The sequence below is a fragment of the Zosterops lateralis genome (genome assembly GCF_965231275.1).
Source record: "Zosterops lateralis genome assembly, chromosome: 17".
NCBI classification, from domain to species: Eukaryota; Metazoa; Chordata; class Aves; order Passeriformes; family Zosteropidae; genus Zosterops; species Zosterops lateralis.
Window position 1 is genome coordinate 5,495,450 of NC_139777.1, and position 14,840 is coordinate 5,510,289.

General features: G+C 44.9%; 2 protein-coding genes across 5 annotated transcripts; one reads left to right on the forward strand and one right to left on the reverse strand.

The window, feature by feature from the left end:
• Positions 1 to 106: 106 nt before the first annotated feature.
• CCDC117 (coiled-coil domain containing 117) lies at positions 107 to 14,643 on the forward strand. Of its 4 annotated transcripts, none has more exons than XM_083873780.1 (6): positions 107 to 546; positions 1,162 to 1,212; positions 1,575 to 1,808; positions 3,191 to 3,328; positions 3,858 to 4,134; positions 13,868 to 14,643. In XM_083873780.1, exons 1-5 carry the CDS (start codon positions 269 to 271, stop codon positions 4,108 to 4,110), a joined length of 954 nt encoding a protein of 317 aa, XP_083729906.1. In that variant the 5' UTR covers positions 107 to 268; the 3' UTR covers positions 4,111 to 4,134; positions 13,868 to 14,643. The 4 variants fall into 4 exon arrangements, with proteins under 4 accessions (XP_083729906.1, XP_083729907.1, XP_083729905.1 ...); XM_083873781.1 differs by lacking the exon at positions 13,868 to 14,643 and adding an exon at positions 8,001 to 8,109; XM_083873779.1 differs by lacking the exon at positions 13,868 to 14,643 and having other exon boundaries at positions 3,858 to 8,109.
• On the reverse strand, positions 9,299 to 11,723 carry XBP1 (X-box binding protein 1). The gene is made up of 5 exons (XM_083873783.1): positions 11,451 to 11,723; positions 11,271 to 11,367; positions 11,047 to 11,187; positions 10,383 to 10,546; positions 9,299 to 9,628 (listed from the first exon to the last, which is right to left on the reverse strand). Exons 1-5 carry the CDS (start codon positions 11,657 to 11,659, stop codon positions 9,439 to 9,441), a joined length of 801 nt encoding a protein of 266 aa, XP_083729909.1. The 5' UTR covers positions 11,660 to 11,723; the 3' UTR covers positions 9,299 to 9,438.
• Positions 14,644 to 14,840: the final 197 nt, after the last annotated feature.

Here is a 14,840-nt window from a genome sequence, read left to right on the forward strand (position 1 = left end):
ACTCCCACAGGTCCCACAGCGCCCAGGACTACAACTCCCAGAGGTCCCTTGGTGCCTGGGACTACAACTCCCACAGTGCCCGCGGGCCCTTATCGGATCGCAGCGAAAGGCCTGGAAGGACCCGGGTTGTGGCGGCGGCCGCTGGGCCCGGCTCGGCCCGGCTGAGGCGGTTCCGTGCGGGGCTCTGCGGGAGCGCCTCGGGCAGGGCCGGAGCGTCGCGCAGCTCGGATTGCGGCGTTGATGTGCGCTTTCTCCCCCGCAGCAGGAAATGGCAGCGCTAGGCAGATCCTGCCAGGGCATCCCGGCGGGCCCGGCCGTGGAGCTCCCCACAGCGCCGGCCGCTGCCCCGGAGCCTTTAGCCGGCGGGCACGGCCGCCTGCAGCCGCCCGGCGTGCTCATGGCAGGGATCAGAAACGACGGCGCCGACGGGTCCTCCAGCCTCTGTCTGCAGAGCAGCTTCGACCTGGCCTCCCTGGCCGCGCTGGGCAGCCACGGGCAGGGGCTGACGGTGGCCCCGGTGAGCGCCTTCACCAGGAGCCGCGGACAGTAAGTGCCGGACCCGGGGCCCGGGGCAGAGCCCGGCCGGGGGAAACCGCGCTCCGTGCTCTGCCGGGCGGCTGGGTTTGCTTCCTTGTAGCAGTGCTGCACTGGTAGGAGGTTAGAATTATACCGTGCTCGGCTGAGGACCTCGGAGCTGGCTGGTGGGGGTTGAAGGAGCCTTTTAAAAGGCAAGAAAGGTGGTCGAGTGTACCTGCATCTCTGCAAACTCATTTAACTCCCCTTTCAAACTCATTTATTTTTTTCAGTATGTCCCTGTGATACAGAGTATTAAGAGATTCAAGCTGGGTCATATGTTCCTTCTTGAAACATTTGAATTTTAGCAAAGATTGGTCTTGCCCCTCGTGGAAAAATAAGTAATGTAAAGGAGAAGAAGTTAGCATAGAATTCTGTTCAGCGAACTGGGCAATTAACAGCTGCCTTTGACTTCTTTGGAACGAAGTGGTTATTTATTGTCCCAAACTTTTACTCCCTTCACTGCTGGTGACATACTGTGACTGTTGAGCTCAGATGAAATTTTAAAAGGGGGGAAAATATTGTTTGAAAGTATCAGTGTAACCAGAAGATATGATATGAAGCTAAGTAACTGTTTTTCTTTTGTAGCGTCTCTGTGCGATGTGGAAAGAAGCATAAGCTAGAAGAAGAAGCAGAAGGGTAAATTAATTTGTCTTTTATAGCCTGAAACATCCTGATTTGCTTTTTGTTTTGTAAAAGATTCGAACACATCTCACCTACAATACAAACAGGAAGGAAATCTATTATTGTTTCCATTTGGAACTCTTCCCTTGAATTGCACATGAACCCAAATCCATTTTTATTACCTAATTAATTGTATAGCACTAATTTTCCTGAATAGGTACTCACATTTTGCTAAGAGCAACATGGATTTATTTTCCTTTGTTGAGGTTGCATTGCCACAGTGTGTCAACGCTGCTGAAATGCACTTCCTATAAAGTTTATTCCTGTAGAATGCCACATTTCTTTTTTGACAACTGCAAACTTCCTTTGTTTCCTAGCTGTCCTGTGCGGAAGAAGAGACTGACAGGAAGCAAAAATTGCCCTTTGAATCCCAACACTGAAGAATGGATTCTTTGTGCAGGTCAGCAGGCAGCTGGGGAGGTGGCAAGTCAGTATGGTGGCAGCGGTCCTGAAACTGCCATGTTAGAAATTCCCTGTGAAGAAATGGATCAGACAATGGGGGAACAGCAATGCGAGGTTGCTCGCAGGAAACTTCAGGAAATTGAGGACAGGTAAATGCAGGGATTGAGTAGCCTGGCTTTGCTGAGCTTTCCCGTTTTTGGTGGGCATTCAGGGGTAAATCTAGCACTTTAGCAGTGTAATAACGCTGCTGTAAGTCTGAAGTGAACCTTCTGTTCAAATGATTTCATTTTAGGCTGCCTGTGGTCCTGTGAGTCTTCAGGCTGATCTGAAATTGAGGGTGCTAGAGCAGGAGATGCTGAGTAAATAACACCCTGCTCACAATCATTATGCAGTTTCAATATACCATAATGGGGTTTAATGCTCTTGTGTGAGCATCCAGAGCTCAAATTTTAACATTTACATGCTCAGGCTCGAGCTCAGCTTTTTTTTCAACCAGCTGCAGCTTGTTCTGTGATTAATACTTAAAACAGATGTGAATTTGTCAGTGTAGAGAGTAGCATGAACCAGAGAGGTCTCTCTGCACATATGCAATAAGGCTGAGATTCATCTTTCTGATGATTTGGTGTGGGGGAAATGGGGTGGCTATAGACAGTCTGCTGTAGTCATTTAATGAATTTACTGTGCATTCTGGCCCTTGAAAGATTTCTGGGAATTGTATGTGTATGTATCAGTTGATTGCAGTTGAGCTGGTGTTCCAAAATATGTAAAATGACCACTGCAGATGATTTGAAAAGCTAAAAGTTACAGAAATTTTAAAACAAGATTTTTTTGTAGATTACTCCATAGATGATGCATAAGGAGAGCAAGGTACTGTTAGACTGTTATTTTTTTCATGGGTAAATCAGAGTAGTGAAATAGGTCTCTGTTATCTGTCTAAGTCTGCTTTGGTCCTCTTGGAGGATTGTTCCCTACTCTTCCCAGCTATGCTGCTAAATTTTCTATAAAAGGTTTACCAGAAACAAAGGAGATGCTTCCATTTGTTCTAAACACTTCAACAGTTTGTGCCAATTTAATCTCAGAAACTGGCACAACACTGTGGAAAGTGAAGCACTGTTTTCAGTACCTTTGCAATAATTCTCAAAGTCCAGTTATGGGGAATTGAGCAGGTGAAGCAGTTGCATAGCTGAGACTCATTTCTGTAATTGACTGAATATACAGTTTCCCTTGGAGGGAATTTGTTTGTTTTCTCTCAGTGCACGTCTGCACTGACACTGCTGGGATAACACAGGGGTGACAAAGCTAGCTCAGGTACCAGAAGTGGCATTGCTGCTCCAGTGGCTCCTGTGATGAGTATTTTGGGTATTTTGGCCCAAAAGAGACTCGTGTTGACATGGCCCTGCTGCTTCTGGTACCCAACCTAGGTCAGAGATCTGCACAGAGCAGAGCACATGGATACTGTAGTCTGCAGTGGATGTTCCTGATAACAGTTTGCTCAATAGTGTTTATCTCCCTCTTCCCCCTCCATTCCTAGGATAATTGATGAAGATGAGGAAGTTCATGCTGATGGAAATATTAGCAATCTGCCCACTCTTATCCTGTCAGATACCCTTAAGAAAGGGATGAAGAGGGATTTTGGTGAAGTCCTGACAAAGAAAATAATAGAGTCTATGTAAGTTCTGGAGGAAATCATGGTACTATGTAGCTAACATGTGCAAATGAAAAGAGAGACTTCATTTCATGTTTATGGAGATACCCTTGATCACTGCATGATGCAGCCAACATTGTATAACAGACCATTCATCTGGTTAAAAATAGGAAAAACTGTCCTAATGTAAAAAAGAAGTGTAACTGTAGTGGTCATCAAATGTCTGTTCTGTACTCCTCATTTCTACAGAGTGAAATTTGTGGAGTGAACCAGAATAAGTATTGGTCTTACGTGTATGAATTTTCAAAATTAGAAGATCCTGAAATGTGACCAACAGTGGTTGAGTTTGGTGCAAAAAAGAGAGGAAATACAGGGTTAGAACTAGAAATAATGGGACTAGTTAGGGGAGAGGAAATTTAATAGGGGGGGAAAAAAGGTATATATTTTCTGGAATATAGTTCTAGGCTAGCTCAGAGGATGAGGATACTGCTCTTCTGCATTTAATAGCTGTGCTTGGAGAATTTACATTTTACTGAAACTCTATCCCTTCTAGGAGCCGTCCTTCTATGGAGCTGGTGCTTTGGAAACCTCTTCCTGAATTTATGACAGATAAACTGAAGTCTGTCTCTGTTAAGGACTTCAAGCAGCAGAGTACAGAAGGGTGTCAAGCTAAGCAGCCAACACCAAGAGCTCCCTTTGATCCACAGACTGAAACGTTCCCTGGATCACAACAGACTGCCATGTCTCCAGATCCATATGCTAGTTTGGGAATATCTGGGTGTGCAGAAGAAGAAATGGAGTTGTAGATGCCAGATTTTAGACTGGAAGTGGTGAGCTTCTGATGCTTATTGTTGGTGGTTTTTGATTTTTTTCTGGTTTGATGTGTGAATCTGAAGTTATGTTATTTGTTTTTTTGTTTTCTTACTAACAGTCATAAACACACCACAATCATAGGGTGGCCAGGAAACACCCTAAGATTTCTGTGTTCCAGTCTGTTAAATATTCTTACTTTTACTGAAAAGATAATTCGGAGGCCTTTGGAACAGGGAAGTAGCTTTCCATCTTGCTTAATGGTGGAATATCCTCTTAACTGCCCTTGGTAAAGTATAAAATCCAAATACTGAATGTAACTGTGGCTTAAGCCACACCTTTCTCTTACTGAGCCATTGAAACTGGTGTACATACTATGCTTGGCCATTTGGTAATTTGAATTACAAAATGTAAAGGAAGAAATACCTTCAAATCTAGTCACAGATAGAAAAGCAGTCCCTCCGGTAATACAGCTTTTCACACCATCTTCTCTGTTTGGACTTAATGTAAACTCAGATGTAGAAATTATACAATCCATGGGGTGGTAGGGAAGGAATATTACTGCTGAATACTGCTTAAGTTTTTTGCTTTGTAGGAAGCAAAGCCAGTGCTTATAACTTGCAGGATACTGAAGTCATGCTAACTGGAGTCATCTTTGGTTCATTGGCTTCTAAATTTTACTTGTGGGCTTTTGATGATCTCCCCAAACAATGGAGAAAAGTGGTTCCCAGGAAAGAGATTCACATTTTACACTGTGCTGAGATTCTATGTATGGATGGAATTGGAAAGCCAGTTGTAACTTCTGATGAAATTAATGGCATCCATTAATTTTGATAAACAAAAGTAAATCAGATAACAGGGAGCTGCTTGCTGCCACTAGGAGTGTCTAATGCTAGATTATTGTCTGTACCCAAGTCCCAGCTTTTGGTGGTGAAGTAAAGGAGATGCCTGTCTTTTTCCTGAGAGAATTTAGACATAAAATTTAAGCCACAGTATGTGCCAATAATATAGCATCACATTGTTTATACAGATGTATGCCAAAAGAATTTTATACCCTGCGCAGGGTGCCAAGGAAAGGAATCCACAACAAGCTATTGTTTGTACCTTTTCTCAATGCACAGCAGTTCCTTATGCTTAAGGTTCTCTAACTTGTTTAAGGGTTTTATCTTTTGTTCATAAGTCCTTGAGCTTTCTCAGAGATACATGAATTGAGGCTTTTCATAAGAAATCCAAGTCATAGGTCCTGTTCAGAGTCCTGCGTCTCAATCTGATTTTGACGTCTTGCTAACATAAAGGAGTAAGTACACAGAAACAGCTGCTCACGTAAGAAAATCTACTCTTCCTCTGCACAGCTAAGAGATAATCCTTGTGATAATATTTACTGTTGAGTAACCCATAGCTGAAAGTTTAAAACTGAGCTTCTCTTTTTGGCAGTCGCCCTTTATTTCCTTTTGGTTGTTCAAAAGATTTAACCTGTTCGTTAAATCCTGTTTGTCTTGCTGCCTTTGTTGAAGGTTGTCTGAAATTTTCTGTCTCTTGATAAAACATTTCAGAGCTTCACAAAAAAAAAAACAAAAAACAACAAAACACTCCAGCATTTAATTAGGCATTACTCTGGAAACCAGTATACAGCTGTATCATTCTGGAAGGTTTAATAAGTTGAAGAACATGTGCAGCCTATGTCACTCTAATGCCTAATTTCATTTCAGGGTCTGCTATAAATCTCTTGCATGAACTGTGTAAAATTTCTTATGTATTATTAAGCTGCTCAAGGTGTTTAAAACCTACAGCCTTTGACGTGCTCCAGTGTTTGAGTAGAACATAAAGCAGTGAAGTTTGGAGAGGGCTGTAGTCACTGCAGGTAGAAAATGTGGAGCCTCCAAGTAAGTAACTGGTTTTCAGCTTGCTGGATTATAGTGAAAGCTCAAAGTGGGAAGTATTTTAGGTGAAAGCTCTGAATCCTAAATAAACAGAAAAGAAAGGATGAAAATTTCAAAAATGTGATGAAACCATCTCAGCAACACTTAAGTTGCAACAGAAAATGTAAAAAAAACTGCAGGAGGCTTAAATACATCAAATTGATGCAGTTGCTTTCCTCTTAAAAACTATCTATCGGATTTGCAGAATAAGAGTGTTGTAAATGGCTTTTAAGCATATTTTTTCCTGCTAGGTTTGTACCAAAGGTTGACTTTCAGAGGTGTTTTTCCTCTTAATTCAATGCCAGTAAGGCATCATTGACCTGTTACCTGCCATCTAAAACAAGATTATAGTGGTGCACTTTTGACAAAGACTTACGAGATGGAGAAAAAGCTGTCTAAGAACTTTGCTTTGATAGAAAACATTTGCTTTCATTTCTTCACAATGCATTTCTGCCCTTGTGATAGGAGACAGTGGAGTTGAGTTGCTTAGACTGATGGAAGAGTGGGCTAGAGTGGGAACCAAGTGACAGGAGCACTGAGTGAGATCCTTGCTACAGCACTCACTTGGAGAGGGTGTTTGGATGAGAGATCAAGCTGTGGGCATTTACAGACTTCTGTATTTGTGAGTTTCATTTGTTGTTGTCGTTCTTAAAAGACTTTTATTAATGCTGTTCACAAATGGGATGGCAAATGCGATGCAGTATTAGAAAAAAAAACTTATTTTGAAATACGGAAGATCCGATTCTGGTCTGTCTTCTCTTGGGACCAAATCACCCTTTGTATGTCAGTTTTCAATAAATTTTCTAAAATATTTTTTAGATGACTGTTTCATTCCTGGTTAGAGTGAAAAAAAAACTGGGAGCCTACGTGCAGTCCTTCAGCAGGACAGTAAAGTGCTCTTTTGGCTTAAGATTTGAATTTAACTATGTTGTGTCAAAGACATGCCCCTTTTTTCCTCCACAGTATTCAGCAAGGTAAAATAAACCTGAATAAAGGAAGGCAACAGCACAGTAGAATAAACCTGAAGCTGCCAGGAAGGAAGAGTTGTTTTAAGTCTGTCCTGACCCAAAGGCTTCTGATGAAGCAATAGGGGTACCAATACATGTTGCTGTAGTTGGTATGTTCAGGCCTTTCATTTTACTTCAGAATAAAACTACTCAGAACTAAGCATGCTTGGTATTCTTAAAGTTAAGAAAAGTTTGGGGAAAGTTTTAAATTCAGATTTTAATGATTTTGTTGGAATGTAAGACTTGGCTTTTTTGTGTACCATCTTAACGGACTTGATTCTAGCAGAAAATACTAGTGCTTATACTAATTCTGAATGGTAGTAGGCTTCTAGATGCCAAACAAGAATTAGTTCTGTGCTTTTAGTGGAAGAGATCTCAGTAACTATTAACAGCTTGTTGTGCTTGCAGTAAGTCAGGATAAAACATGCCAGGATAGAGCTGTTAAGTTGACAAGGGGAAGCAAAACAGTGTCAAGACCATGTCCTTGAACATTTCTATCTCCTGTGCTTAACAAAGTTGAAATGTTAAGCACATCCCTTGTCTTACTGTGATGGAAAGGAGACACTAACACCATTTTCCTTGGATTTTTTAGATGTTGAAAATGGCTTGCTCACAGGTGCCAGGAGGGGTTGGGGCTCCATAAAAGGGTGCTAACAAAATGTAATGCAAAACTACAGATCAAGTCCTCACTTCTGCTTTTTTTTGGACTTGCAACAATTTATTTGATATTGATACTTTTGCAGTCATCCCTATTTTCCACCTTGAACTTACTCTTCTGACTACTTGGGTTTTCAATCTAAATTTGTTGTACTGCACAGCTGTAGTCTTTACCTCTACCCACTATTCAGGTGAAATCCTTCATTGTAAGCTAGGTTACTCAAACTTTTAATCCAAAGCAGTCCTGTCACCTTGAATGTTACTGACCAAAATATCTCTGGTTTTCTTTCCTCGCCCCCCAAGTTATTTTTGTCAAAATCGAATGCAAGACATGAAATAGTACTGAAACCAAGAACAGCTGTGCCAACACCTGCAACAGGACTCATTTTCAGTATAAAATTTCTTCTCTCTCTCCAAGTGTTTTTAATACTGTGATAAATACTGGATACTGGAGCAAATGGATGTGGACTATGAGAAGTCTTGCTGTGGTATTTGAAATTAGCTCCTGACAAGTCCATTTAATGCTTCAGGATTCCCTGTGGTAACAGAGAATCTGCAACTGTTTTCACACTGTGTCTGTCTCATACCCACCTCCCCTCAGGCTGAGAATTTTGGGCAGCATTACTGGCCCCCAGGGTGCCACCACTGCCATGACTTTTGAATATTCAGACTTCAAGCTCCTGCCACCTGCCTGCCTTACTGAGGCTGAAGGTTTTGCTCTCCAGTAGCTCTGGCCCTCACACAAACCCCTCTGCCACATCCAGTGTCCCCCAAAAGGGAACTGCTGAAGCATCCAGCTGCAGGCACCCACCCTGTGAGCACTGCTCATCAATGCAGGGCAGGATGAGACACCCAGGGACCTGAACAGAAATTCTCCAGAGACTCTCCCCTCCCCACTGAGTTCTAAGGCAAAAAAGGGTCAGTGAGCTGCACTGCATTTTAATTGCACCGATACAGTTAAATATTAAATGGACAAAGCAACTCTACATAGCAAATGGAAAACAAGCATTTAGTGAAGCTGTAAGACTTAGAGACTATTATGGTCTAGCCCAGTTATCTATACATGAACATCTCAGTTTAGTTTTTGGTGTTAACATTTTAACCAGAAAACAAAAGGACATTTTCAGGTTCGTAGAGAGCAAGTTATTGAGAAACAAACCTGCCTCTCTCCTAAGCCAACACTGACTGGGGGGAGCCAGGGCAGGACAGGACACCCTTGGCTTTTCCACACCATCACGCCATCTACTAGGATGGCTGAAGATGAGAAACACTTCTCTGAATGGACTTGATTTTCCTCACACAAACCCCCCCAAAGGGGGGATATGGTGATATCTTGCCAGGACAGTTACTCAAGGGCAGTTAACGCTACCAGGTTAGACACTGATGAGCTGGGGAAAGAGTTCCTTGGCAAAGCTATCCTCCCACGCGTGGTCCACGCCAAGCGGAGACGATGTATCGCTGAAGGGCGACGGGGATCCTTCATACCCAGAGTCACTACAGCCATCCAACAGGTAACTTGAGGTGTCAAGGCTATGACAAGAAGAAAGCAGATGAGAAATGCCCAGTTCAGGCATGAAGCTGTCTACAGGTTCTGTCTTCACAGACACTGGGACCTCAGGGATAGTCTTGTCGTCAGATGAAGAGAGATTTTCTTCCTCGATTTTCACTAGCATATTGGTTTGGTTGCCCACTTCAACAGGAATCTCCACTACGAGGGGTTTTGTGTACACGTGATCAAACCTTATGAGTTCATTAATGGCTTCCAGCTTAGCTGATGAGGACCCCAAAGAGGGAGACAGGGTGGTTGGTATGGAATTTGTTTCTCCAGAGAACTCTTCCTCCAGCTTTTCCAGGCACGTTGACTCTGAATCAGCATATTTGAGTAACATTTCTGGGTCCAGACCGTCCAGAAAGCCCAATAGCAGATCAGACTGCAAAATGAAAGACAAATTTTAGAAAGACAGTTTATTACTGTTACAGCCAAACGCCAGATGTGTCATCTGTTAACCCCCATGTGGAAGTTAAATACACTGATGCAATCACAGCCGTTTCACCAAGAACATCATCAAACACAGGCTTAAGGCAGTTATTTATCTTGCAGAAATTCACAGAATCTGCCAGGTTGGTAGGGACCACAATAGGTCACATCTGGTCCAATTTCCCTGCTCAAGCAGAGTCACGGTAGAGCACATGGCACAGGATTACACCAGATGGGTTTTGACTTGTCTCCAGTGGAGGAGACTCCACACCCCTCTGAGCAATCTGTTCCAGGGCACAGCCATTCTTTGCCCCCAGCTTTTTGTAAGGGTACTAGCAATCCCTGACAAATTATATATGCATTTGAGATTCACAGCTCCTTGAGATCTTGTACCCTTCAAGTGCAAACACCACAGTGCCTGCTGGCTACAAAGAGCACAGACCACAACGTGGCTTAGGCAGACCTGCACATGACCAAAGCTTTGGGGGCTGTGTTTTTCATGTGGGTGTTGCTGAATTCCTGTATTCACTGGATACAGCTTAACACAGCTGTTCTGAGTCACAGGTATGGCATTCCAAGACTTGGAAAGCAAACCAAGTATGAATGGAAACGATCAAATTATTTTAGATCGGAAAGTTGTAACACTAGTCTTGAATCTACAGTGATTTTGAATTTCATGGACAATTTGTCCAGGACTGGATGCTCACCTCAGAGTCTGAAGAGTCACTGCCATCAGAATCCACGTGGAGACGATCAGAAGTGGTGACTGCTGGGCCTGCACCTGCTGCAGAGGAACACGTAGTCTGAGTGCTGCGGACTCAGCGGACCCGGTCACCAATCTAATCTCATCCACCTGTGATTCCTTCACAACCTGTACCAAGACAAAACCTCAGTCACTGCAAAAGTTCTGGCAGGCAATACAGTACATAATCTTGAACATTGTAATTTTTTTGCAAAGGCTTCCAACACACAATTCTCTTATTTGCTTGTTCTGCAGGAACCTGAAGGTAAGCCAATTTCCAAAGTTACCCGAAGCTTCCCTACAGTTACATATTTATTTTGTTTGACATTTTTAAATGAAAGCCTGACCCTCTGCACCTCATCTGAAACACACCTACGTGACTGTAACAATTTCTACATCACTTCTACGACAAAAGGTAGAAAACCAGATAAAACTATCTTAAAACAACCTGGGACTAGTCATCTTTCTACCTCCCACATTAGCAGTGGCACCCATTTCGACTTGGCACATGCCGAGTTTCAGGGCAGCCTCCCTATGGAGGACAAAGGTAATTTCCGGCATTTCCCTGCCCGCAGCACCGAGGCTGCCCCGGGAGCGGGTCAGCTCTGCCCAAGGCGGGGGCGGCTCACCTGGAACTCTTCACCTTCCTCCTCCTCCACCTCCGTCTTCAGAGCATCGAAGCCCAGGCGGCAGCGGAGCTCCTGGTTCTCCCGCGCGAGGTCACACGTCCTTTCCCGCAAAAGCTGGTTCTCCCGGAGCAGCTTCTTGTTCTGCAAAGAGCCGTGAGGCAGGGAGGCTCCTCCAGCCCCCTTATCTCCTCCAGCCCCTTATCTCCCCCAGCGCCTTTTCTTACCTCCTCCTCCAGCTCCACCACCTGCTGCTCCAGCTCCGTCATCCTCGCCTTCTTCCTGTCGCGGGCGCTCTGGGCCGCCACGCGGTTCTTCAGTTTCCTGCGGGGCAGAGCGGCCGTCAGCGGGAGATCCTGTACCCACCGAGCCCAGCCGCGGCCCTCCCGCCGCCGCCCCCCGCTCACCTGCGCAGCGCCTTCTCCTCCGGGCTCAGATGCGTGAGCCGCTGCCGCTTGCGGGCCGGCTGCGCGTTCTCCATCCCCGGGAGGCCGGGGTCGGCTCCTGCCGGCAGGACGACGGAGAGATGCCGGGCAGCGGCGGGGCCGGGAGCGTCGGCCGCTTTGCTGGGGATGAGGAGCAGGCGCGGGGCCGCGGCGCCGGGCAGCGCTGCCATGGCGGCACGGGAGGAGAGGGGACACGCCGCCCGGCGTCACCGGCGCCGCCGTCTGCGTCCCGCGCCGCCCCGCCCGGATTTCTACCATCGTGGCTCTCGCTCATTGGCTGCGAGGCGTGACGCCACGGCCGGGAGAGCCCGCGATTGGCCCGAGGCCGCGAGCAAGGGGGGAAGCGAATTGCATCAGACAAGGAGTTTGCAGTCGGTGAAGCGCTGGCGAGCGGCGGAGGGCGGGGCTTGCGATGGGCGGAGCTTGTGAAGGGCGGAGCTTGCAGGGGTGTGGCGGGGAGAAGAGGCCGTGAGGGGCCAGGACAGCCCGTGAGGGGCCCGGCCGGACTGTGAGGGGCCATGAGGGGCCGCCCTGACTGCCCGGGCCCTGCCCGCCCGCGATGGCCTTCTCTGAAGTTGACCATTTCCTTGAGCAGGCAGTGGGCCAGGCCTGGCGTATCGATGCAGCTGAAGTCTCTCTCTGGTCTCCTTTCCGGAGCCGGTCTGTCACAACTAGTCACAAGCATAATCATGAGGAAGACAAAGTGGCACGAATGGCGCTGTAGCAGGTGCCGTAAGAACGGGCTAAAAAAGGGCTAAGAAGACTAAAAAAGCAGCGATTGATGAGTGGAAGTTGCCGGGGACTGTGCAGAAATCCCCTAGGGGTGTTCTGAGAAGCAGCAGTGCTGTGTGGGGAGTGAAGAGAGCTCTTCTCTGGGGTCTGACGAAGGAAATCGCCCTCTCAGAACTGAGAGAAAAGTTTTGTCGGTAGAAAGCCTAGAAATGCTCTGCCCATGGGAATGCAGGTGTTGAGGAACCCACCGACAGCAGTGCAGGGCACCGAGGGTGTTTGAACAGCTCCTGCCCGAAGCTTTCCAAGTTTCCACTTGTGACAATTGCCAACGACCTGAATGGTTATGAAATTTCGAGACTTTGGCTGCTCGCTGTTATTTCTGAAAGCCATTTGCACATTGATTTTAAATTAGTCGAGATGTTAAACACTAAAGGAAAACACTGAGCTTTAGAAGATCAAAGACACTGGTATGCCTGGTTTGGCCTTACTCCAGCGCTGGAGTTCTGCCAGGCTTTCATGATACAGAGAACAAACTGCGTTTGTAAGCTTGTGTTTGTTCTTTTCTTATGCACTGCAGCATGACATTGAGCTAAGGCTGAAAGTTCGTCTTTCTACTTTGACACCTTTGTGAAAAATATGGCAATTTTTCGATAAGCCTTTGAATTGGAGTGCAAAAAATTGTTTGTTCTGGTCCTGCTGAGCCCCTTAGATGCTGGGCATTGAAAACTGCTTCTCTTTTGTGTGTCTATTCTGGATTTGGACTCATGTTCCTTCTGTAATTCTAATTCCCAATTTAAAGTGTTACTGTTTTCTACCAAAATGAAGATTTTAATAACTGCTTCAGATTTCAGACATCCACTTCAAGTTGGTCTTATCTGCCAGAGAAGTGTTGAACAGGGTGAACAGGGCTGCCTTACATTGCTGATCTGTAATATTTACAGCTGTACTGGGGAGATCTGATTTATTATTATATGATTAATCATAAAGATATCCAGATGTCTTAATTTTATGACTGAAGAAAAATCTTAATCTTCTGTCTGCAGGTGATTTAATTTTTCTATTTAATTTTATGTGGAACCAGAGCCCAAGGAAAGCACATTTCCTTTTGCAACAAACACTTGTGATAGTAAATAAACCACAGAAGTGCAGGCACATATGTGTTGCCTGAGCTGCTTCACAGTGATGTGCAACCAACAAAAGTGGAACCTGCCCTTGGCACTGGTGGTGTCCATTGTTACTGAATATAATAACAGCATCCATTAGCATGTCTAGTGTTGGCAGTAATAGCTAGCAAAAGAAGGGCATGACACCCTGCATTCTAGTCCTGATGAATAGTTTTAGCAGTACTAAGACTAGCTCTGGTGCAGTTGCTGAGAATATATTTAGGCTCACAAATAGGATGTTACTATCATTAGGATATATAAAGTGTTTTCTTAAATATATGTTACACTGGGTAAAAGAGTGCCTAAGGAAAGGGCTATAAAGCTGATCTTACACTGTGACACCCTTTCCATAAAGCTGATCTTACACTGTGACACCCTTTCAGAGCATTTTAACAAAAACTCTTCAAGTTTAATTCTGATTTCCACTATTTTTTCCCCTTCACTGTTTACACATTCTGGTCTTTGTATTTTTCTTTTTTTCAGTCACTGGATTTAATCCTGTGTTCCACGTGACTCAAGAATGCTCCTCACCCTGCCTTCACCCCGCTGGGGGGTTCAGCACTACCACCAAGGATGTGCCAATGAGGATACTGCTGGCTGTCCTGCCAGAAACCACATTAGTTCCTGCTGAAATAGCTTTATGTTTTATGTTCCAGGTGGCCAACCCACCGGAGGAAATAATTGTGTTTAACGAAGGCGGAGAGGCTTTGCCCTTGTGTAATCTCAGATACAGAGAAAGAAATGTGTGTTGAATGTTATCTACGCATGAAAAAAGGGGGAATAGAGGAGGAAAGTAAAATGGGAGAGGGGGGCATAGAGAAAATATTAACTGACAATCATAATATGAGAAAGAGCTTGCTTGCCAATTGTGTGTCTGAAAATACTTGGATGGTGGCCCAGGCCCCCAAGTTCTTGACAACAGCTGGAGTGTTCCCATACCTGTATCAATAGCTGATTAAATGAGAAGAAAACCTGTTTTGCAGCCTAAAACAAGGTTATTAAACCCCTGCAAACTGATTTTACTTATTCTTAATTTTTGTCATTACACATTGGGATTTAGGAGTGGATCTTTCAAAGTTTTAGTGCTCTCAGTCTCAGGGAATATGCAGAATCTGTATCCTCTGGCTACTGCAGGGAACTGCCACCCTGCCTGCATGCTGTCCAAAGTGACATTGGCTTTCCCTTCTCTTAACTCTGCCACAAGCAAGCCCTTCAGAGAGGTGATTTTCGCTCAGCTCTCATCCATTCTCCATTAATACTTAATAAATTATTTGGATTCTGCTTCATTGGCTTCTGGGATTTTTCCCAGGGTACCACCAGAAAAGCATGGAAAAGGCACAGGGAGTTCAACGTTAAACCCCAAATATATGTGTACCTTGCATTCCAGTTCCTTATCCTCATGTCCTTGTGTTCCACCCACATTACTGGTACTTCCAAGCACCCAGAATTTCCAGGA